This window comes from Ascidia mentula, chromosome 9 (assembly GCF_947561715.1).
Source record: "Ascidia mentula chromosome 9, kaAscMent1.1, whole genome shotgun sequence".
Taxonomy (NCBI): Eukaryota; Metazoa; Chordata; class Ascidiacea; order Phlebobranchia; family Ascidiidae; genus Ascidia; species Ascidia mentula.
Window position 1 is genome coordinate 1,355,759 of NC_138574.1, and position 23,756 is coordinate 1,379,514.

At 40.6% G+C, this 23,756-nt stretch overlaps 2 protein-coding genes across 3 annotated transcripts in view; both read left to right on the forward strand.

Annotated features, from left to right (window-relative positions):
- LOC145913762 (low-density lipoprotein receptor-related protein 2-like) overlaps positions 1-11,172 on the forward strand; it is a 70,051-nt gene extending 58,879 nt beyond the window's left edge. Inside the window, exons 82-102 of the mRNA XM_083001515.1 lie at positions 289-378; positions 852-998; positions 1,351-1,442; positions 1,566-1,737; positions 2,107-2,168; positions 2,470-2,644; positions 2,839-2,939; positions 3,479-3,597; positions 3,957-4,113; positions 4,576-4,746; positions 5,208-5,370; positions 5,883-6,008; positions 6,339-6,476; positions 6,949-7,031; positions 7,488-7,667; positions 8,201-8,432; positions 8,806-8,894; positions 9,518-9,599; positions 9,926-10,085; positions 10,577-10,621; positions 10,965-11,172. Of these exons, the coding sequence (XP_082857641.1) occupies positions 289-378; positions 852-998; positions 1,351-1,442; positions 1,566-1,737; positions 2,107-2,168; positions 2,470-2,644; positions 2,839-2,939; positions 3,479-3,597; positions 3,957-4,113; positions 4,576-4,746; positions 5,208-5,370; positions 5,883-6,008; positions 6,339-6,476; positions 6,949-7,031; positions 7,488-7,667; positions 8,201-8,432; positions 8,806-8,894; positions 9,518-9,599; positions 9,926-10,085; positions 10,577-10,621; positions 10,965-11,117 (2,737 nt within the window). The 3' untranslated portion in view covers positions 11,118-11,172. The remainder of the gene's footprint in view (positions 1-288; positions 379-851; positions 999-1,350; positions 1,443-1,565; positions 1,738-2,106; positions 2,169-2,469; positions 2,645-2,838; positions 2,940-3,478; positions 3,598-3,956; positions 4,114-4,575; positions 4,747-5,207; positions 5,371-5,882; positions 6,009-6,338; positions 6,477-6,948; positions 7,032-7,487; positions 7,668-8,200; positions 8,433-8,805; positions 8,895-9,517; positions 9,600-9,925; positions 10,086-10,576; positions 10,622-10,964) is intronic.
- Positions 11,173-14,517: 3,345 nt separating this feature from the next.
- On the forward strand, positions 14,518-22,917 carry LOC145913239 (uncharacterized). Of its 2 annotated transcripts, none has more exons than XM_083000829.1 (11): positions 14,518-15,163; positions 15,741-15,856; positions 16,503-16,648; positions 17,324-17,433; positions 17,498-17,552; positions 18,141-18,254; positions 18,358-18,442; positions 18,668-19,076; positions 19,361-19,530; positions 19,884-21,846; positions 21,914-22,917. In XM_083000829.1, the coding sequence occupies exons 1-11, from the start codon at positions 14,620-14,622 to the stop codon at positions 21,979-21,981; spliced, it is 3,780 nt and encodes a 1,259-aa protein (XP_082856955.1). In that variant the 5' UTR covers positions 14,518-14,619; the 3' UTR covers positions 21,982-22,917. The 2 variants fall into 2 exon arrangements, with proteins under 2 accessions (XP_082856955.1, XP_082856956.1); XM_083000830.1 differs by having other exon boundaries at positions 15,747-15,856; positions 18,358-18,471; positions 18,688-19,076; positions 19,890-21,846.
- The last annotated feature ends 839 nt before the right edge of the window (positions 22,918-23,756 follow it).

The following is a 23,756-nucleotide window of genomic DNA, read 5'->3' on the forward strand; positions in this document are numbered from 1 at the left end:
CATTGCTTGTGAAACATACAATGGGAAACCCCAGGTTGATAGCCACTGATGTATTTCATTGTAAATTGTGTAAAAAAATACGCACAATACAATAAGCGTCTGTATGTTGGGTGTTCATTGGTGAAGTTGTAATTTTGTTTAAAATAGTACTTCACACAAGCTCCCACCATCCCGAAACAACTCCTGTAAATAATCCCCAAAAAATCTGTAACTAAGTCTTTGTTGGCCATAAAGACAACAGGAGATTCTGAAAATACAAACCAAAAAACAACCGTTTTTTTTTCACAGTTGCATTCCAGAATGGGCGGTTTGTAACGGAAATGACGATTGTTACGATAACAGCGACGAAGAGGGATGTCCTGAACGTACTTGCCATCCGTGAGTTAATCTTCACACTTTGGTTTGTGGTAAAAAGTAGGTTAACTTAATGTGCATCAACCAAACATACAACTTTCATAACCTGTTTGTATTGTTTGCTGAAACAGGTTATGTGTTACAAAGAAAATGTTAAATAAGTTAAATAGTACACTTAATGTGCCTCTCCCAACACATGTAACAAATGACTCCATATTATTTTGCCAGGTTTTGAAGTTATTTGCGTTGTTGTCTGAAACTTTTCTATATTCTTTAAATTAATTATGGAGGTTCAGCAAATGCAGTGGAAAAACAAATTACTTTTTTTTATTCACAAACAATAAAAGTTACATTGTCGTAGAGCGTTTCACAACATGCACAGAAATTCCTTTTGCAAGATCGTTTAATATTTTTTTCAATACTTATTCAGTATTGCTTCAATTTAAGCGTTGCATTACAAACTGCTCTAATTAATTGGTGAAACAATCTGTCTACAGAACTGGTGAGTTCCGTTGCAACAACCATCAATGTATTCCATTGAGATGGAAGTGTGATGGGTGGGACGATTGCGGTGATAACTCGGATGAATCTAATTGTCCACCTCGGTCTTGTACGGAAAGTGAATTTAAATGCCAGAACCAGAAGTAAGTTCTCGCCCAAGGGGTTTACCCGAACTGAAATTGTGTTTGTATCGAAATCGAATCTAATCGCATTAATTTTGCGTAAAAAAAACGGTTAAAAAATAAAAAGTGGCACGGAGAATTATGCTCTGTCGTAAGATCGCAGCAAGTCTATCTGGGAGGTGATCGATTTTAATTGGTCACCTTAGAATTAAGGTTGCAAGAAAACCATGTCTGTCTAACAATTCCAGCATGGTTTTATTTTACTTATAAATGATGTTGTGTGTAGAACTAGGAAGGTCGCACTGTGACATTGTGTTCTGCATAGTTGGTTTAGTTCTAATATTGTTAAAGTTACAGCTTACGTTTGTTACAGATGCATTCCCGGAACTTGGAGGTGCAACCACTACGATAATTGTGGGGATAACTCTGATGAAGTCGGTTGTTCAGCTGTACCTTGCGCTGATGGTAAGATAGTTTGTTTTTTCCACTACCCAGGATATCCTGGTCTCGAATCTCGATCAAGTTTTTCTTCTTGGTATATGGGTCAGGCGCTTACTGATGTTTTTTTTATGGAAATTATGATTGTAGGAATGTTCGAATGTGCATCCGGTCATTGTGTGTCAACAAACGTTGTTTGTGACGGAGGAAGGGATTGTTTGGATGCGAGTGATGAGGCGGATTGTCCGACCAGATTTCCCGGGGGTGGTTACTGCCCCCCTACACTATTTGAATGCGCCAACCACGTCTGCGTCAGCAAACAGTAAGATTATATCATATACTGTTTATATTGTGTAGCTCGAAGGGGTAAAATTTCACCAACGAGGGGGCGGTTACTATTCAAATTCATTGTGACTTAATAATGGCGATTTTTTCATCGCTCCATTCTATTCTGGATCCGTCCCTAGTGCAACATTTTCCAATGAATGCAGTCCTCGCCGTTAAAACCAAAAAGTTCTTGAAAAGTCTGGATAATTAATAAAAATATTTAATATTTCGACTTCTAACGAAGGGAAAGCAGTATTATGTTCCTAAATCGCCTGAGATGTAAATTTAGCAGAAGAAGTATAAATTTTTCCCGTCAAGTTCTACCGACATCGTTATAATATATTTAAACTTTTACTTCGTTTAGTCTTCAGTGTGATGGAATTGATGATTGTGGTGATCAGAGTGACGAAACTCCTGGTGTCTGTGGTAAGTCTTGTTTTCTATCAGTTTTTGGAAATGAAACCTTTAGGCCCAACAATTTACCCCATATAGCTGCTGTAAAATTCATTAGCGCGGGTTTCAATTGCTTCCACAGTTATTATCAATAACAAACCGTGAGTTACGTAGTTCTATTTTTTTACAGTTTTTAGAAACCCATTTTGAATGTTTTTTTATTTAAAATGTGTGCAGTGATTTTTTTCACATTTAGTTCGTCTGTTTTTAAATCAACCCCGAGTACGTTTTAATTATCGTGTACAGAAATTAATCCTTGCGTTTATTACGTCAGAATCGATCAGTTGTGACGAGCCAGATTACTTCCGGTGTTGGAACTCTCGAATTTGCATCTACTATCTTAAAAAGTGCGACAGAATTGACGATTGTACGCGTCCTGGAGGTCCCGTGGACGGAAGTGACGAAGACATCACCATGTGTTACACAACCACACCCGGCTACCAGTGCAGGTGGAATTAACATTTAAAATAGATGCTGTAAATGCTTAGTACAAATGATAATATGCCTTTTTTCGTCGTTAAACAAGTTTAGTAAATTTCAAAACGACAGTCTCACAATTTTGTTAACACTAATTAGCTCCATTGTATGTAATTTAAAAAAGTCGTACGATACTGTGAAGTTGAAATTATTTTCATGTTTAAAGTGCGGATAGCTTCAAATGCTTGAATGGGAAGTGCATCCCGAACGATCAAGTTTGTGATGATTTTGACAACTGTGGTGACCGAAGTGATGAAGACGGTTGTGGTAAGTTGCATCCATTCATTTCGTCCCATATTTCCTCTAAGATTTGTTGTTTTTAGTTGAATTTGTTGGCATTTATTAAGTGATTGTCTAGTGCAGATTTCCATACTAACTAGTAAAATTAAGCAGCAAGTTTGTATCAGTCTCTTGTGACTTGACTGCTGTTTCCTCGTGCCTTTACACTTACCGACACAGAAACAGATTTGTTGTAAAACTTTTTTAACACGTGCTTTGTAAAACTTCACCATGAACAAAACGCCTTGTCACACCTGATAAGCAAGGAGTACTCCCATGAAAGCTCGTGTCATTAAATTTTTTAAAATCACACATTGTATAATAACATTTGCCGGATATTACAAACTATTTACCCAGTATTCTCGGGACATTTAAAAAAAACAATTGAAATTGTTTATTTTGTTGCTGTTATTTTTAGAATAATATCTCATGTACTAAAGTTCAATACCTAAACTGTACACTGTCACCAGTACACGCTTCTTTCAAGGGAGTTACTTTAAGTTGGATGATTGTGATTTTTGTTCTAGTTAAGGGCGATACCGACTACACTTGCGATATTCAACCGTGCGAACAAAACTGTTCAAGTATTCCTTCCATTGGTGAAAAACCTGGATATTATCTCTGTTCATGCAAAGATGGATACAGGGTAAGTGGAGATTGTGGATTGATACCAACTTGTCGGCCATATTGCTGGGTTACTATGTAGTGTCTTGTGTTTAAGCTGTTGATGCATATTCTGTCCAAATTATAAAAACCTTTAACGCTTCAATCGAGCGTAACATTTGGTTACCGCTACTAAGCTCTTCCTTAAAAGTTTTTTTATTTTCTGTCGCAATTTCTTTTCTAAATCCGGACCAAAGGCCCCTAATTTAACTCTTCGCTAAAAAGTTCTCAGTTTCCGAGATCCTAAATTGGGGGATAAATTTAACTTAATTAATAGGAACTGACTTCTTCCACATAACTATTCAATCAACACAGGTTTTTAAACATTAATATTCCCTTAAGGTCGATCCCACCAACAGCCACGCGTGCAAGGATATAAACGAGTGTACGGAAAACTGGGCTTCATGCGCCCAACTATGTTCCAACATAAAAGGAGGTTACGAATGTTCATGTGCTGATAACTACACGGCAACTGGAGTCAACGAATGTGCTACGACAGGTTCGTTCACTTGTTCACTTTATAATCAGTTCTTGTCTTGGAAATAGTCACGGTTTTGTTGTAATTTAAATGCTTTACACTAAAAGTAGACTTTGAATGCACAAAAAAAACAGCACAATCTTTACTCTGGCTGACAAGAGTTGAACACACTGAACAGTGGCACGGAATGCGAAGGGTCGTGAGTTCTAATCTCACTGATGTCCGGAATTTTAACCATTATTAAAATTAATATATTCGTATATGATGATTTGGTCGTGGCGCAGTGGTTCCTGTAAACCGTCAATGTTTGGTGCGCTCATATAGGTTGGCACGCGAAGTGTTTAACATTTTGACATATTTTGTAAACTCGGCATTCGGCGTTTCAAAGCTTGCCGATCTCTGCCATAAATATTTCCCTCTTCCTTCGACCTTTCCTACCTGACTAGAAACACTACAACATGATCAACCTCTGTCCATACCCAGGTTATTCTGTGGTGTTTGTTTCGGATGGAGTTGATTTGAAGACTTACGACCCGGCCAACGATCGAGAAAACGAGATTATGAAAGATCAAATTAGAATGAGGGCGATGGATTATGGATTCTCTGCAGATAACACCAGTATTGTGTTCTGGACCGACACCTCTGGTACATCGGGTAAGGAATAAAATCTACTATCAGTTTAATGCAGTTCTTGTTGCAATCAGTTTGTGGAAGACGAATTTTTTTGGACTTAGTATGTTTCCAGACGTACGTTGCAGGGTTCGTAGTTTTTTCAAATATTATCGTTATTGCATAACGTACTATAGGGACATTTAAAAAAAAACAATTGAAACTGTGTATTTTGTTGTACAACTTTTTTTTAGAATAATAACTCATGTACTAAAGTTCAATACCTAAAATGTACACTGTCACCAGTACACGCTTCTTTCAAGGGAAACCAAAGTAATTCTCAACCTTTTTCCAGTGTAGTTAATTTTCATTTTGTCACTCGGAGGCAACTTAACTTCGTAGTAAATCATTCTGAATTAAATGTGTGTTTTTTGCCACATCGGGATTTGAACCCACGATATCCTGGCCACGAAACAGAAACATGTGTTCTTTGTGTGAAGATACAGACTCTCTTCTTTATTTAGGTTTAAGTCGGGCTGCGGGTGCGAAAATATTCAGGTCACCTGTTCCTTATCTTGACCCAAACACAAACAACTTCGGTGTCCCCCAAGCTCTCAACATAGAAGGACTCAACGAACCTAACGGTATCGCTGTGGATTGGGTGACACAGTAAGTCTTCATGGAAAAGTTGTTGGTTTTAAGTCAGGGTTTTTCATCTGGAGGTCCATGAACCCCAAAGGCAATGGCCTGCAATTAGTGGGCCGTGACCCAGTTTTGAGCTGCGAAGTATCAACACACTTGCATTTTCTTACGTCGCGGTAAATGATTGGCAGTGAAACTGCATGTTATATCCCCAGTCGCGCCCAAACAGTATTTGCGGTGGGTCGCGCCCAAACAGTATTTGCGGGCCCCTACCCTAAAGTTCCACATCGTCATAGGGTTGCACAGAACTTTTCCTAGAATAAAACTTTTAGTTATATAGTTTATTTTACATACGAACGCCAGAATGAAATATTTTTTGTCGGTGATGCGATTCCACATAGAGACAACAATTTGGCTAGAACCCTGTTTTGGACTCAAAACTTTAATCACACGTAGCCTCTTAAGTAGACGCGACCATGTCCGTTCAATAATTTAAGTTTGTTGTCAACCTGGTTTTTAATAGAACAATTTGTGTGCAGAGTGTTGTATTGGACGGACTCGTACTTGGGACAGATATGCGTGTCCATGACTGACGGAAGATACAAGAAAACCATCGTAGATTCGCTGGACACCCCTCATGCTATTGTGCTCAACCCTAAGCGAGGGTAAGTCCGTTTACCAAGAACAACTTGTCGTCCTAATTTCCAGTTTAAACTGTAAACCTATAACTTACTGTAATTTCATCAATGTTTTTTCTCAAATTGTATTTTCCGTCATTGTAAAGCCGTTTTTGCGGCTTCTTTAAATCAAATTTATCCAGGAAGCTTCAAAGAGTTGCAGACGACTAGCGTCATGATGTTTTAAGTATTAATTTCACCTATAATAAAAATGTCAGTTTCTGTCTTAAAAGATCACTCGGTGAACACCAAGCGGCACAGACTTATACCTGTAGTCTTTTATTACAATATCACAGGGTGTTTATTGTATGTGAACAGCTTGATGTACTACACAACACTGGGCAACTCACCGGCCGTCTACCACGCTCATATGGATGGAGAGAACGTTAAAATGTTCGGGGGACTTTCTGTTGATTATCCAACCGGTCTCGCCATCGATTATTACCATGCGGAAAGGTGAGTTATGGAAAAGAAAAATAACGTTTGTATTTATTGTGGCTAATATAAATAAAATATAATCTCGATACGTTGGCTGTGATCGCCAAATATGGATGTGCGTAGTCGGGCGATCCTGCCTTGTAATACGATTGTATAAAATAATTGTGCGTTACACACCAAATAGTCTGTAGTATCTGTGCAAAATAATGTTGTTTTTTTACGAATTATTTTTGTATGTTTGCCATTACTCCTTTTTCACATTTTGTGTCATAAACGTTTGGGTCACTTTGTAGTATCCGTAGTTACGCTAATGATGCTTCCTGTCTTCCACCCCTGAACAAGTTTCTGGCACCAATTGAAAATGTGAACTTGTTTGTTTCTGTAAGCAACAATTTAGTGCTTGTTTACATACAAGTATGATAGTGGACGCGAATATTGCAAGCGTTGATAATATTATCCGTGTTAATGTCCATAATTCGCTTCAACTCAGGTTGTACATCTGCGATGAGAGAGCAAACCTTATCATTTCCACCAATTTATTCGGAGGGGATCAACAGTTTGTTGTATACGGAGGTGAGGTCTTATACATGTTCCCTTCATCGTCTATCTAATTTAGAAACAGAACTTTCACTTTTCGTCATATTAATATACGTATTTATTATGAGTGTTTTATCCGTTGATGAAGCTGAAAGTCTTGCTGTTTTAGTTTTGCTGGAGCTTTATACAAGCATTTCCATAAGCGTTAATTGTCTGTTGGCAGAAGTTTGATTTCAACTGGATATTTATTGCCTGTCTGAAAGCTACAACCTGACACACATGCATTAATGTCTTGCCGAAATTCGGAAAACTTCGATAAAACTTCACATTTCTTTTCTGTTAATGTAAACAGTCACAAGTAGAATCAAACTTCTTGGCTGTTTGGTCGGAAAAGTTGTCTGTTAGTCACACCAAGTTGTCTGTTAGTCGCTGCACTGATGAAACCTTATAAGTCGAAACAGAGGCCATCTGTAAACACATTTCTATTTGTAGATCTGAAAAATCCGAGGGCAATCGATATATTCGAGAACAACTTATATTGGACGTCCTTACTCGATGGAGCGCTTTACAGACAAGACAAGTTAGGTCGGGGTACGAAGCAGTTGGTAAGACGGGGATTCTACGAACCTACAGATGTGAAAGTCCACCACCCTCTACGTTACGACAGATCAAGTATGTTAAAATATATGTGTATTAGGACATAAAAATTACAAATAACGGCATGTACGCGATGACTGTAACGAAAACGAACAATCTCGATGATTTGCAACCTGTGGGTGTGCTTGTGTAGAAATGTTACAAATGTTTAATTTGAATTTTACAATTTTTCTGGGATCATAAATAACCAATATCCAGAAAATGTTTATTCCACAGGTGCGATTTTATTGGCAATTCTTATGCGCAGATGTAGTTCTAGTTTTAGTTTCACGCCTGTACCATTGTAATAAACTGCTATAAAATTCAAAATTCCCTTCACAAATGTATTGAAATGTAAATTCGGTTTTATGTAATTAACTATTTTATTTACAAATGCATGTCTTAAAATCATAACTGCAGAAAATTTGGCAATGAACTGAAGTATGTTATATTGTGCAGTACGTCGTACAAGTCTCTTAACTATCATAGTTTCTAGTCACGTGACTTAAGTAAAATCATCGTAAAAGCTCTGCTTATTTGCAAAACCCAACACTGTAATGTGTTTTTAGTCTCTGAACGGTGCAAGACTTATCAAAACGGGGACAGTGCATCCTGCAGTCACCTCTGCCTCCTACGACCTGGGGGGTACACGTGCGCATGCGCAGACGGTGATTCCTTCCTCCCAAACAGTCTGTCCCAGTGTCAGGGTGCTCATAAGATATCTCTCCCACTACCTCTAGTATGCCAGTGTCAGAATGGTGGGACATGTTCTTACGACGATAACGGAGCTCCACAATGCCAGTAAGTTCCAGACTTGTCTATTTTGCCACTTAAAATAACGGAAAGGGTCTTGGGAATATTGAGTTCACTGGCATTGCAACCAAACTGAATCAAAGCCACATTTTTCCCGACAAGTCTGAGCGACAAGTAAGATTAAGCTTCCAGTAGGTTTGAACTCACGACCCTGGGCTAACCAGGCCCAACGCTCTGCCGATTGAGCTACAGGAGCTCAGCGGTTAGTGGGGGTTCTGTGTGGTCAAGATGCACTGGTGCATAACCACATACCTTACAAGGCAACTTACTCATTTTAAGCCTAGAATAAGTTTAAAATCACATTTAACGTTGAGGTTTCATTAGCATGTGACATCAGATAAAACTTCACCACGTTTTCCAGATGTCCTTCAGGTTACTTCGGTGATTATTGCGAAAACTCACAAGGTGGAGTCGACCCGAACAATTCAGGTGGAGGTCTCAGTCAAGGAGGTGAATATTTAATACTCAAATATAATGTTTCTGTTGCTGCCAGGCATATTGTAATTTAATAGTCTGTTCTTCTGGCGTAATAAAAACGTAACTAAGTTTAATACCCAGTATTGCCGGTAGCTTTGAAGCAAACTAAAAACTTTCTGTAACTCCGCCTATGATCTATATAAATAGTCTTACGCTTCTGCTGCAGAAAAATATTTACTTAAAGGAACCTAACTAACGGTTTTGTAAATCTTTAAAAGAAACAAACAATACCGTCCGTACAGCTGATGTAAAATTGATTCGGCAAACGCTTTGTATCTACGATAATTGTCAATGAACTGGGGAGCTTTTACATCAGCCAGTTGAACTAGTTTGTTTTTTTAAATAAGAATATTAGTTTTCAATTCTTATGTTTTAAGTGGGAATATTAGTTTTCATTTTTAAGATTTCTGTGTGATTTATTGAACCAAGCCCCACCAGCCCCACCAGCCCCACCAAACATCGTACTTTATAACATTAATTACTAGGTGGTAAAAATAGAACCTGGAAAGCAGTAAAATAATAAATGAAAATGTAAAGTTTTTACTCTTAATATGGTTGCTATGGTAACTTGCCGTCTAACTGTTGCTTGTTTAAAGCAATCGCTGGGATCGTGGTTGCCATCGTTCTCGTCATCTTGATCGGAGGCGTCGCTTACTACACAATACGATCACAGAAAGGGTAAGAGAGGGTTAACAACAGGGTTAACATGCGTGTGGGTATGTTTTTTAACATGCGTGTGGGCCGACAAAGGCCTCGTGTTGAAGTTTTGTTCTGGTTGGGTTGAAATAGTGAAAATGAACTCTAAATCGATCTAGAATTTAGATTTTACCGTTCATATTTCCCCAAAATTTTACCGTCCTTATATATTGCAGGAATTTAATTCTCCCTAAAAATCAAAGGCAAAATGTTTTAAACATGAAATCATTTATTATCAATATTGAGTATATAGGTTTCCATATTAACATTGTGAATAGCACGCTTGTATCTTGCCTTGTATTCTACAGAAATCCGAAGAGTTGTTGTCCGACTATTTCCATGCCTTCGTACAACTTCGGTGGAACTTCTTCGGCTGCGAATGCATTCGACAACCCGGTGTCATACAACAAAACCACGGACGGTGAATTCTCCGAACCAACACCTGGGAACGAATACCAGATGGATGAAGTAAGTGACGCGAAAAGTAGACTCGTTTTAAAGTTAAAAGCCAGTTAATCCAGTGTCCCTTAACCCGATGGATGTAAAGAGTTCATTAAACATTTATTTATTGATGTCGATTTTGTGTCCAATAACATTGGTTGTCCTCCGGCCATGTCGTCTTTGTTTGTTAAACTTGTCCGTATTTTTGATAATTTGCAATCTTTGGATTCGCCTCTAAATTAAGGCCTCACAGTTTTTCAGAAAATGCAGTGTACAGCATTTAGGGAACAAAATGACGCAAACTTTAGTAGGGTGAACGCAACCAAGAAATATTTGAGAAGCACTGAGTTGCAAACCATACCCGAAACTAATTGCATTCAGTTTGTGAAGTTGTTGATTTATGTCATGAATAGACACGTGCGTATACGGGCAATGTTAAAGTAATGGTGTTAAAATGTTCCGTGCTTTGTAACTATTCCATTTAAGGCACGTTTTCTGATACGTAGTTTGTTTTATAGGGTGAAGGAAGAGATTCGTTTCCCAACCCCCTCTACAGCTCCATCGTAAGTTATTTTTCGATGAGATCTAAGCCAACTTTTTTCACATAATCACTCCTGTAACATCTGTGGTTAATATGAAGAAAGTAACGTCAATTATCCAAAACTTAAAAGTCGTAATTGTTTATTTTCGCAACCACTTTTTACGCATGGAAAAGGCTTGTTATCATGCACGTCGGTATAAATTCCAAAACCGTATTTTGGCCACACCGGGATTCGAACCCAAACCACAAATCTCTCAAAGGTTCTTCTTAGCATTTTAACGCCTCACCCATGTTCCCAATCGCCCGCCTGGTTTATTTATTTTGTAGTGCATGTGCGTCACCACGTGTTTACATTTATGTTGCAGAGAAAACCGAAAGGTGGCGGTAACGATCCGACCCCCGAAACACCTGACTTGCAAGCGATGAAAGCAGGTTACAGCAACCCTAGTTACAAAGGTCACCGCAGTGGTGACGGAGCAGACTTGGTAGATAACGACTTCAACGATTCCAATGCCTAAAAACGACCGACTCGGAACCGGCAACACAACACAACTTTATTTCTTTATTTTTAGTTTTTTTCTCGTAATTTGTTGCTTTAAGTGAAACCAATCCAATTGCATTCCGGGCCTTTTGTTTGCAAATACAACATCCAAGCTCAGCGTTGTGGTGCTGCTTGCCAGGATAAAATACGAGAGATATGGCGTCATAATATTGTGACGTCATATGCGTTGAAGGGCTGTCGCTGTGTTTGAAATCACAAATACTTTTCGGGCGGTGTGTTATATAACATCCGAAAGTTTATTTACATATTATGCTAAGTCACGTGTCTCGTTTGCTTCTGACGTTAGCCTTGGTACACGTTCGGGGGATTCACCGAAAGTGAGATATGTTGCCTTGAGAACAATCCTCACTTTTGTTCGTTGATTGGTTGAACGGATTACATTCAATTACGCCTTTCAACAGAGACGTGTTGCTATGCGGTTCTACGACAGAAATATGCTCTGTCTACGTGTAGCAGTACGAAACTGCAATATGCCAGCACAGTAAGCGACATGTTTATGTTTAAATTGTTATCAAGTCTAGACCTGAGGATTTGTGTTCGATTGTCGGGCTTTTGTCAGTCGGACAATTGCTGGGGCCGCATTCACCATGACCGACAAAACTGGGATGGTTTGAAAGCATCGCAACAAAACGTACCAAACCATTCAATCATTTATAACTGGATCTTCTTGCACAAAGGTTGCCTCTCGCAGCTGGTGGCCGCGCTACCAATTAGGCGTCCCCGTGGAGTTGCGTCGAAACGCTTCGACGCTTAATCGCGAAAGGGAAAAAACGGCGAGGGGCGGGCTCTTCAAATCCGCCGGCGTCAAGTACTTGCTTGACCGGAGAGCTAAAGGTTTACTCAGTCCTGGTTACAAGCTTCATTTCGTTTGTGAGCGTGCGCACGTTTTGCGTGGGTGGCATGAGGGGGATTGGCGTTGATGTTACAACATTGCTAGCTGTTTTTTGTTATGTTACACTCTGAATTGTTTTGGTACAACGATTTATTGCAGTTAAATACCATCAAAGTCAGGGTAGCCGTGTGCCATCGAGCAGCAAGAGTTCCCTAACTTGATTCAACAAACCTAACAAGGATTACCGTCCGCATTGTTTTAGTTGTAAATATGTGGTTGTTACTTTTAAGCGGTAGAAGTTGTCTGTAATGTATTTTTGCTAAGCTTAGATTTGTCACAGCAAGTGCCCCCTTGTTATGTATTAATATGAAACCAGCTGTGAGTTAAAATTGATCAGTTGGTTCGACTGGCAGAGGTTGTGGTAAATTGCGTCTTGCTCCAGTGAATACGTTTGTGGTTTACTGTTTGCCAACTTGGGCGTTCACGTGGCCCCGATAACGAACCTAGCAGCAGCAGCAACAGATAGAACACGTTTGAAACATCTGGCTTGAGTTAATTCACATACAATTTCCACAACAGTGTTTGGCAGTTTATTTTAGATGAGCACGTACGCTTGTTTTGATCGCACTTCAGTCGGTCGTTTACTCGTATGTCACCAGCCCAGTAGAAAGCGTTGGATGTTAATCATCAACTGGAACCTTTTCTCTGTCATAGATTCGGTAAACAGAGCGAGGCCTTTATGTGAGAGCAGAGTGAAAAGATCGCCGTGTTTTTGTGAGCTTCGTAGTCTCAACGTCGTCGCCATGAATAAAAACCCACTGCGTTGGACAATGGAGTGCACCAGGTCGAATTCTGGGCCCAAAGGTCCACGTTTGTTTAGATGTGTAATTGCTGTTTCTGGTCTGTAAGGTTACACCAGTTAGCAAATGTACGCATGATTCTTGTAAAAAAAGTTGTCTAAATGCATTTTTGTTGTTGTATCGGGGGTAGCTTTTGTGCTGTTAACATTGGAGTTAAGTAAATCGTTGTTAACTACTGAGAAGATTGTTGTTTACTGCCAGGTACGAGGTATATGGTTATGGTCAGGGCAAAGTGCTCCATGTGTGCTGGTATGAAAGAATAAATATCATCTACTACATGCGATAAATGTGCTCAGGCCAATCCATTTGTATTCGATTTTATTGTGAAGCGCAGAAGAAACGGCCAAGCTGGGACATTTAAAGCTATGTCCGTTCATTAGTTCACTGTGCTTTGGAATCCACATTGTTATTCCTTTCACATTAAACCGCAAGTCGAGAGCGTGTTTCAACAAGCCTCTACAATATTTCGAGTACTCGTTACCAGCCGAAGAGATGCCGGTCTAGTAACACAGTCTTATCACAAACCAAGCATAGAGACAAGTTCAAACATGCAACCTTGCATTCAGTATGCAGAAAATGGGTCTTGGTATCTTGGTATCATCTGATAGCGGGTGTTATTAGACGAGATAATCACCAGTAAGGCGCTTACAGTTAACCGTTGAGTGCTGTTCTGTTCTTGGGCAGCTGCATTGTAATTCGATCTTTTGTCAGAACGGTTGTGTTTTGTGAAGGGACTGACAGAACAGACTGGCGTGTGAATATTTTATGGAGGTTGGTTCTGTCGTATGTACACCGTATGAAAAGCTCTATATTTTTTTCCTTTGTGTCGTCGATATTCTGGAAACGAGAGAGATTGTTTGTGTCCTGTTAGCCTAATAGCTAAAGGTATTACCGGTGTGATGCTACTTCCTGTATACGAAGTAATAGTATATATTTATTGTGCTGGCTTATTACTGCAGCACAATAACTTACAACTTGTAAGCTGCTAAACATGCGTGGAAATAACCCGGCAGAAGCAATCAAGTCATTCTAAGCGCAGCGCAATGTTTATACAAGAGGCTCAGAAATGTTACACTCAATTGTGAAACGCTAGTTGTTCGTCTGAGCACTCAACCACAAATCCAACTCGTTCGGAAGGCAAGTGCTCGTGCTACAACATATGGTCAATGCCGTTTGTGAAGGGCGGATCAAAGCGACATGGTTATTTATTACTCACTAGAGCGTGAATAGTAAGCTGCGTGATGTTATGTTTGGGTTTTGACAAAAGGTTCACGTTTATAGAAGGGTTCTCGTTTTAAATTGGCATCAAGTCAATGGGCAAATCAAAGCATAATTTGTTTTAAATCGTGGAAGAGACGAGATTCACATTGCTAAACAAGCTTTTTCTTAATAGAACGCCCTACTTTACATTTCTGTGTGAATATTGTCGCCAGGGTATCTAGTTGTATTGATTTCACTTGTTTCAGAATGTTTTACCCTGTGTATAAGTAATAGACCCAATTCAAGGCCACTATTTAACTGGCAAAATAACAGTAAGTCACCAAAGCTACACTGATGAGACCTTTTTGGTCGAAACAGTGGGCCGATATGCACATTACTGAAAACGTGTTACACTATCTTTTCTACCTTGACTTGTTGTAAACATCATATGTCTTTACAGACCGGTTTAAACGTAAACTGCGCTTAGGTAAAGTTTTCTGGTAAATATGTAAAAAAGTTGACCCAATTTTTCATCATTCCGTCACCGAATCGTTGGATCTTAGACCATGGGGGCGGATGAGAGCAAGATGACCCACCAGAAGAACAAGGGACCAGGAAAGAACAAATACGTTCCTCCTGATATGAAATCCCATCCTCATTCTCCGGACTTCAAACCTCCTCCTTCCTACCAACCTCCGATGAGGAGGAGGAGTTTGTCATCCGATCGATATCCCGATAACAAGGAGAACCGACGAAACGATTACCATGACAACGAGAGGAGGAGTAGAGATCGCGATGAAAGAGGGAAAGATGCAGGTCGACGTCACAAGAGGTCGAATTCCGACTCAAGTGTCTTTGTGACGAAAGAAACGAACCACGAAAGAAGAAGAAAGCGCTCGCCGCGGCGAAGAGTTAAGGAAGAGAAAGATGACAAAGCGGAGTCGAGTCCGCGAGGGAGGGATGCGAGTCCTGAGAAGTCCAAGAAGAAGAAGAGCTCTCCCGATCGTCGCCATGACGACAGAGAACGAGAACACAAGAAGAGAAAAAAGAAACGAAGAAAAGAAAAGGAAAAGCTTCAGGAGCAGGAGAAAGCCTCTAAGGGGGATGAAGGTGGGTGTTGATTACGTCATATTTCGTATGCGTCACAATAATAATGACGTCAGTTTTCAATTCCCACGAAATCATGATTTGTTGATTTGTTGTTTTGTGAAATACCTTGATATTTTTTTGTAATTTCGATGGTTTATCAACAGAAGTCCCAAAGAATAATTTCGACTGTTTTTTGTTTTAAATCTTGTTCAATATCATTTTCATCCTGAGGAATTTCAACCCCAGGCAGTTTCGCATTGGGATCATACAATAATGGACCACATCCACGCCCCTACTATGTTTGCACAAAAAACTTGAGTAAAGAGTCGTTGCAAAGGAATTTGGTTAATGTTTAAACTTGGGCTTATCACAAGCAAAAACGCATATATTGGTACTCTCCCCTATGACGTATATCTTCTAAGCTTTATTGGATTTTGGTTAAATTCGTATTCGTAAAATTTCTGTAATGGCTTTCTTCTTGTGAACAAAGTGTTAGGGTTTCTGTAAACTGTAGCAACTCTTGTCGGCCAAACATTCACATATTCTTGAACTCATGTATTTTGAGAACCGTCAAAGATGTTTGTAATTTTACTTTCAGGAAAAGAAAATACCGAATCTGCTGAGGATCCCCAAGTGGCACCGTCAAAGTCCGAAAAAACGAACACCTCAAAAGACAAGAAAAGAGAAAAAGGAAGAAGGAAAAGGAAGAAGGAGGTGCGGTTAAAAGTTGTAAAACAAACCAGTCATAAATCGTTCGTCTTGTCGCAAAACGATTTTAAATAGAAAAAAAAAACAGGAAATAGGAAATTCCCACGGCATGATTTACGTTTCACCGATTTTGTATTGAAGATCAGGACAAACACATGTCTACGTGACATGAGGGCTCTTGATAAATTTAGTTAAACATACATGTTTGTACAGTATGACAGAAAGGGATTCTTGCGTCACATGTAAGGTTGGTGATGCTTTACCCACTTTCTAACGTCATTATATGTTTCCACTAATCATAAATATTAAATAACTTACTGTTACTTCAAGTTTTTGTAACGTTTTAGATGTGCTCCCCCTGAAAAAAGAAAACCACGAGAGAGGGCAATTGGCAGCATAAAAAAAAACATTTTAGTTTTTGTTCTGTTAATTTTGCACCGAATATGGTGCGAATGTGTTTCACCGCCAGACGATTTTGTTTCCAAACGACCCTTCACAGAACAACAATGTCACGATTATTTTCCCTCTGCATGTTTTGTGCGGACGCCTATGATTACAACTCATTTGTCAAACGTTCGTTGTTTGCATTAGAAATACTCTTAAACTTGGATTAACCAACAAAACCAACAAAGAATTTTGATGTTTTGTTCAGGTTTTCGATAAAAGCAATTCAGCTTACCACAGTGCACCGGATTTGACCAAGTTGGATGAGACGAGGGTCGGAGCTTGGTTGAACGCAAGCGGATACTTCTGGCCACCACCAGATGGCGCACAAGCTTGGCAGGAACAGCCATACCCGTAAGTACGAAACTCAGATCGGAAAATAAGTCGAAGCACTCAAACCCATATTGCCTACATATATAAAACTGAAGTAGAAAACCTTATCAAGATACGTGCTCAGGATTTTGGTGAGGAAAACGTTACCTCAACTTGCAAATAAGATTTGAGTGAGTGTTTCTAATCCGTCACTTACAGTTCTTGGGTTAATATTGTTAAGGCAACATCAAAGGTTCAATATGCCAGAAAATTTTATGAGCCAATGTAAATATGCAGGTTTCGTTAAACAAAAAAGCACGAATTAAATTATTAGTTTCGGTTTGTTCCATCACACACTATGTCTCTCTGCTTTCATCAATTTCATCTTTATACACAAACCATGAACGTCAGCCATAGCAATGCAAGTATGTGTGGCAATGCCAGATGTTACCTTGGGCCCAATGAAAGCCCTAGAAAGTGCGTAGTCTTTATACTACAGATTTACAGCCAGTCTACAGATTTGTTAGTAAACATAATATTTGTGCAGCAGTCTTTCCATTTTGCAAAAACTGCCAAACTATATTGGGCAAACTGTTCATTCAGGTCAAATATTATGTGAAACTGTAAAATAAAACACGCCGTTCGGCTTTGCCTTTACTTTCGTTTTCGGAAGCAATGAAAAACCATCAAACCGAACATTTCGTTTCTTTTCAACAGATTTCCATTTCCTCCCTACGTTCCCACGCAAGCTCGTATTGATGAAAGTGGGAACGGAGAACAGATTGTTGACGGTCTCGGTTATCCAATTGCTCCCATGTTTCCCACAAGTAAGAGCAGGTTGTGTTTGATCCAAGTTCTCCCACATATTAACTCCACGCCTTTTTTTAACAGTGCTCGGACCCAGAAGTCCAAACGGAACTCTGAGAAGACCGACATCGGAAGTATAGTAAGTTGCTTTAATATACAAGGGTGCAAACAACTTTATTAAATTTGTGTATAAGCTGCAGACAGATGGCCACTGTTTCGACCTAAAAGGTCTCATCAGTGCATCAGTGCAACTTTATTAAAGTTTTATTAATTTAAACAAAAAAGTCAAAGCTAACATGCTGTTATACACTATATCTCTCTCTTGGTTGCAGATCATACTCAAATTGCACTGATGATGGGCGCAGTCGTGTTCGAAACGTTTGCACATAATGTATAGCAGCATATTAGCTTTGGCTTTCTTGTTTAAGTTGCTTTTGATATAATTCGTTATTTTAAAGCAGGCTTGCACAACTAAAAAGCACGTGGAATCTGTGTACGAGCTGCATACACTGTGGTTCTCATCGAGATTTACTATTTGGCTTTAACATTTTAATTATGTGAAGTCCTTGCAAAAGTTTCGCGCGATGTTATTGTATTTTATTTTAGGTTTAAAATTTTATAATTTCCCCATCCTCTTTCGGAAAATGTATTCACATTGTCTATTGTATATTGTGCAGTAAAGACGTTGAATGCCAACCATTAAATTTTCATTTTTTTGTCAATTTAGCGCTGGCTCGCCACAACAACTCGGTGGATCCCCTTATTTCACCCTTCCTTACCCTTACCCCTATTTTCATCCACTTTTCTTCCAAAATCCCAACATTCCTCCCGACGATGAAAAGTAAGTTTGTTCTTTTAAAAAGCAACATTTCAGACAGCATAATTAAGTGATGAAAATACGAGCACAACTTTATTGAAAGTAAAAACTTTTTTTTACTTTTTAGATCGAAGCAACGCACCAGGAGTCGGTCACATGACGATGACGTAACAGAGTCGTTGGAAAGAAACAAGCAAGACTTTCCCACCAGAGTAAGTGGTTTGGAACTGCGCAAAAACTAGTCGATATTAGCTATTTTAATATCCAGTGACGTTTTTATCTAAGCTTTCCTCAAAAACAGAGTTCTGTCAAGTCAATAACCACAACACTCTTTGCAAGTCTTACTGGAACATCAGAACTTGTTACATTGACCTAGCAGTCATCCACAATATAGAAGGCATTGAACCACAACCTTAAATCCTTGTGTATTTATAAAGGAGCGGAGAGTGACATCGAGTGAGCACGATATCCAACCCTCCACTAGTGAACCAACATATCGCGCAAACCAAGCAATCAACGTTGATGACGTCAAGCTTGCGTCAGTGGTTAGCAAACACCAGAGAATTTCCTCCCCACTGCTCTCTAGCTCCTCTGGTGAACAGTCGTTAAGCGAGTCTTCGCTTAATGACGTCATCATTGATGACGAAGGCGAAAAAGAGGGGGGTGTTCACGTTTTTCAGCCGCTCTCGAACAAGGAGGTTTTTATTGACGACGGAACACCGGAGAAAAGCGCGCCACCTGGTGATGAGGAGAGCAAGAGCGCCTCTAGCGTTAGTTCGAGGAGCACAAGACCGAGTGACGTCATATCTGCAACCGATGCCAAACTCAACGAAGCGAGTCCAAGAAGTAGGTTTCGTTATCAAAGCAATCTACAGTTTAGTTTACGCAAGAAAGGATTTACTTTTTTCTTATCCGTTGCATTCAAATATTTACTTTTTTAGTGCTTTGGTCAGTATGACGATGCTGGTAATAAAGAAACTTAAACAAATATACTTCTTCATCCAATCCTTTTCCCATGCCTTTCAGTCAGGGTTATAAAAAGAATCCTGCATTGTAATGTGACATATTATTACTCCGCTATATTGAACATTGTTAACTCTATCAATTATCACTTCATTGTGCGCACCAAGGTGAAAACCCCCCTCCCATTATGACGTTGTGCGAGAAAGAATCGATTGTTGCAACGTCATTTCTAACCAACGGGGGAAAGGTTTTTTGCCTGACGAGATCTAAAAGTAATCACGCGATGGAAAATGCTGTGAAGCAAAAGCCAGAATCCGCCCAAGCCAATCATGTCGAGGTAAACATATCGGTTTAATTATTAGGAGAACAACCTTTAACTCGTCAGTGCGGCAGATATCCTTGCATGTTCAGTCGTTGTGTTAAAAACAAATTATTAAATCTCTAGAAAACGAGAGAATATATTCATGTAACGCTTTATGTAATGTTTTGCTCCACTGACTGTAACGCCCCAAACAGTTTCACGTCATTTGCGTTCAGTATATAAACGCATCCCTGCCACCGATCTATGGCTAAAGTAATTGCAACAAGAAACACTTTTCTCAAACGCTATCAATTCCCATTGGCATGTTTCTGAACTCTTGTATCGTGTTCATATCACACGCAGAACTAAATGTTGTGGAATATTTTTAGCCACAGATAATCAGGAATCAGCAGCCGCAACCCCAAGAAAAGAAGAAAGACAATGGGACGTGGTTCCAGTTGACCGGGTCACCACCTGTTCCTCGTGTGGTGAACCATCCCAAACCATCCTTGGAACCAGCTCCACAGAACATCTCGTCTGTTAAACCAACCATCAGTTCAGCCAATCACGTCACAGCGAATCGCCAAGAGCTGATGGAAGGTCGATTGTTCTCAGCCGCTCCTTCTAGACCCACTGTGACGCCACAAAGCGTCGTGCGACCGGTTGCCCCACCCCCCGTAGCCCCAAAGCGCTTTACCCGAGAACCCAGGGGTGAAACCATAGTAACTTCTACTCAAGGTAATAATCCACCATCACATTATCGCTCAATCAACCAATACCGAAAACTAGAAAAGCAAGGGAGAGTCCCCGAACCGGAAGTGAAAGTTGAGGCGAATCGAATGACGTCAGGGTTTTCTGCATCATCGCACACAAGCAGTACGGACAATATGTCGTTTGAAATTGACGCTTCGTCGTCGTCAGATAGCAATGACGTCATGTACAGAAGTAACAGCAGTTTAACGAATAAGTTGGTGAGGATCGACAGCCACGACTCCCTCACCATGAAGAGGCGGATGAGGACTCACAGGAGACACTCCCAAAATGAGGGACCTTTCGAGAGAAGAGCCACCATCGGATCAATATCCAAGGACGATTTTATGAAAGCTCAGTCAAGCGTAACCGGTCCCGTGACGCGGTCGAGCGTTGCGGTAACGTCACCAGAAGCAGTGAACCCGTTCAAGTACACTGAATCGGACGACATCGCTCCGTTTCTGACGCGAGCGAAGAGCGAGGAAGTGCTGAAGGAAGACATGCACAAGTCCTCTGAGGAGCTGATGATCAAATGGTCGCCAAGGCAACGGAAGGAGACCCTTCAGGAGCGAGCCGCCAGGATCTTGGGGTTAAGCTCACAACAACTGGCAGAAGCCAAGCAGAGACAAATGCAACAGCATGATCCCACCCCTTCGAAACGGCCCCTTTCCAATGACGTCAACACTGGTGACGTAGGTCCCGAGTCGGAATCGTTCGCTGTAAGTGTGACGTCATCGATGATGGAGCGAAAGGAGAAGTATCACGTGATGGAGGTGAGAAACGAAGAAAGTAGCGCGGATGATGCGAGCACACTCTCGCACGACTCGTCGGCGACACCTGACGGCTTGACGGGAACTAGCATCGCGTCGATAGATGGCGACACTTACACTGTGCACGTAAGCGACTCGGTGTTGGACGCCGTGGTTCCGTGCAATGTTAGACCTCACCCACAAAGCAATGCGGCAACCGAGTACAGAATCCCCGATGACGTATTAGGGTCAAGCGACGACGATACGTCAGACGACGCTGATTGGTCGGATGAAGAGGGCGTGAGTGAGGGTCAGGCTCGTATAGTAGCGAGTTACTCGAACAACATCTACGCACACTCTCCAGCCGATGCTACCCGGTACAACCGAGAGATGAGTGACGAAACAACGGAAAGTGAAAGCGTCCACACACACCCTGCTGCCTCGGATCTAGCCACGTTTTCCCGCCCAAAACCAAACGGCATTGTGACGCAACAACCGGCTTACCAGAAACGCCTCCAGGAGTCCCCTGTTCCTGTTGGGTCCCACAGCGCCCCCTTGACACCGGAAGAACTGGAAATCGTGATGCAGTTGTACAACAGCGCCGACGAAACCGCTTCCAACGGAAGTGACGATTCGAGAAAACGACAGTCACGCGGTGGCGCTCACGAGGAATGGAAGCCCAAAGTTGCGAGTGCGATTGGCTACGATCTCGAGCGCCCACGTGCGGCCCCGCGGAGGAGCCCGAAGTTCGAGCGAGTCGAAGATTTCGAGATAAAAGTATTTCCTGGAGCCGGAGGTGCCAGAAACCATTCCACTCCACCTGTTTCAACTCAAGATACAAAAGAGAAAAAGGGTAACATCCATTTCCAGGTAACTTTTCAGCCAAAATTTTTCGTGACGCGATTTTTGTTTGTTTTCAGGTGACGTAATTGAGGCCATGCAGTCGGTCGGTTTAGACCCAGAGCAGTCTTGGGTTGTGTCGTTGTGACGTCATATGCGCTGATGACGTTGAAGCGGCGTTATGTCAAGCAGAAGTCAAAATGTTCCAATTCCATTGTTGACGGCATGCACCATTGTTACTGTTAATTCACAGCTCATTGGCATGACCTCAAACAGATGCCTGAAATATTTGACCCGAATGATTCAAGCGGCCTCACTTCTGCCCCATAAAGTTTGTGCCCAGACAGGCATATGTGCTCCATTGTAACATGTTATATTTGTTAAACACAAAATCGCAGCGCACACAATTGCTCTACGCTGCGGTACGCAAACTTCCTTCTGCGTGATTCACGCCTCGTCTTTCTCATGACGCAATAATCGCCGTCGATGTTTGGTTTTAGATTTTTTGCCTGAAGCGTTGGAAATTCGACGACTCCTGGCGTTTAAACATTCGATAAAATCTAGAAAAGCAACGTTGTTGTTTTAACTCCAACTTTTTTCGTTTCGTAACCAAACGTGAATTTTACTTATATCTCAGTAATTCTACTCTCACAAAATTGATTTGATTCAGTCTTACCACAAACCCACTATTTAACAAATCTTAACCCTTCAACTCTTCATTCCAGGTATGTTTTTAAACCAGAACTTTTGCCTATGCAAATACTCAGTACTGTGGCCTACAATCTTCTTCAATTTACGAATCAGGCTCCGCTCTTGGATAAAATCCCCACATTCTTGCGTCCAAATTGCAGTTAAATAAGCCAGGTTTGCGCGGTCACTGAAATTATTTTAGTCCCTGAGATACTGATTCAGCATGCTACACACGAGATGGTGGTACTGTTGTTACTTTATTGTGTTATTTTGTTACTTCTTTTTAGGTATTTGTTACAGTCAAATAGAATGGCCATATATCTTCACGTGCACACGATGTTCCAATACCACATTGTTTTAACGCTTTAATTTCTCTTCAATACAAACGTAACTTCCACGCAACCTTCGTTAACCACGTGCAAGGTGCATGACCTTCAAGCGTCCTTTGGTAAATGCTACTTGTGTAGGCTTATGGTTTTGTAAAGGAGAAGTGCGATAACGATTTAACGTATTATGTTGTCAGCCACAAGGTAAGATGTAGTTTTGCGGGTTTTCGTTCAACGCAAGCCTGGTTTACTTCAGAACCAAGAAAGCATTTTGAACTCAGTTCATTTTATTGGGACAAAAGTGGTATTTGATACAAAAGTTTCAAAAAATCGGATTGCGGTTTTAAATATTTCCAGGCAGGGTTGTATGCAAATGAACGTGTTGTTTGTTTGTTGGTGGCTGATGCATGCAACGGGTTTGCAAAACCTGTCTAGGCGTGGTACAACCAAAATATGTACAACTTCCAGCAAATGTTTTCCAGCAAAGAGGCGTAAATTCCCAGATAGAAGTGCAACACGTGTTGTGTCTTGTCAAAACATGTTGGCAAGCCCACTGCAAGGAAATCAATATTTTGTTGCTCCCTGGTATCATTCCGTGCTAAGCGGTTGACCTCCTTTTCCGCCTCCGGGCAACTTACGATTGCAACATTGATACATTGAGTGACGTCACACTTTATCAGGAAAGTCACGTTCGTTTTGGCCTAACGTTATTTTTTAAAACCCGATAGGTTTCCAGTTGTGTATGTGTGCTGTAACGTCTAGACCTCTATTGACTTTAAGTTGCCAAATTGATAAATAATACACTGCTTAACCTACCCTCAAAAGAAGTAAGACTCGAACGTCCTATTATTTGTCACAATACATTGCTTTAAACTGGCTTTGCAGTAGCTTTTCACTAGTTAGTGGG

Bases quoted from the DNA above. Each gene is read 5' to 3' on its own strand.
- LOC145913239 (XM_083000829.1), top strand. From the start codon at position 14,620: ATGGGGGCGGATGAGAGCAAGATGACCCACCAGAAGAACAAGGGACCA. The intron at 16,649-17,323 runs GTAAGTACGAAA...TCTTTTCAACAG, and splicing joins TGGCAGGAACAGCCATACCC to ATTTCCATTTCCTCCCTACG. The intron at 18,255-18,357 runs GTAAGTTTGTTC...TTTACTTTTTAG, and splicing joins ATTCCTCCCGACGATGAAAA to ATCGAAGCAACGCACCAGGA.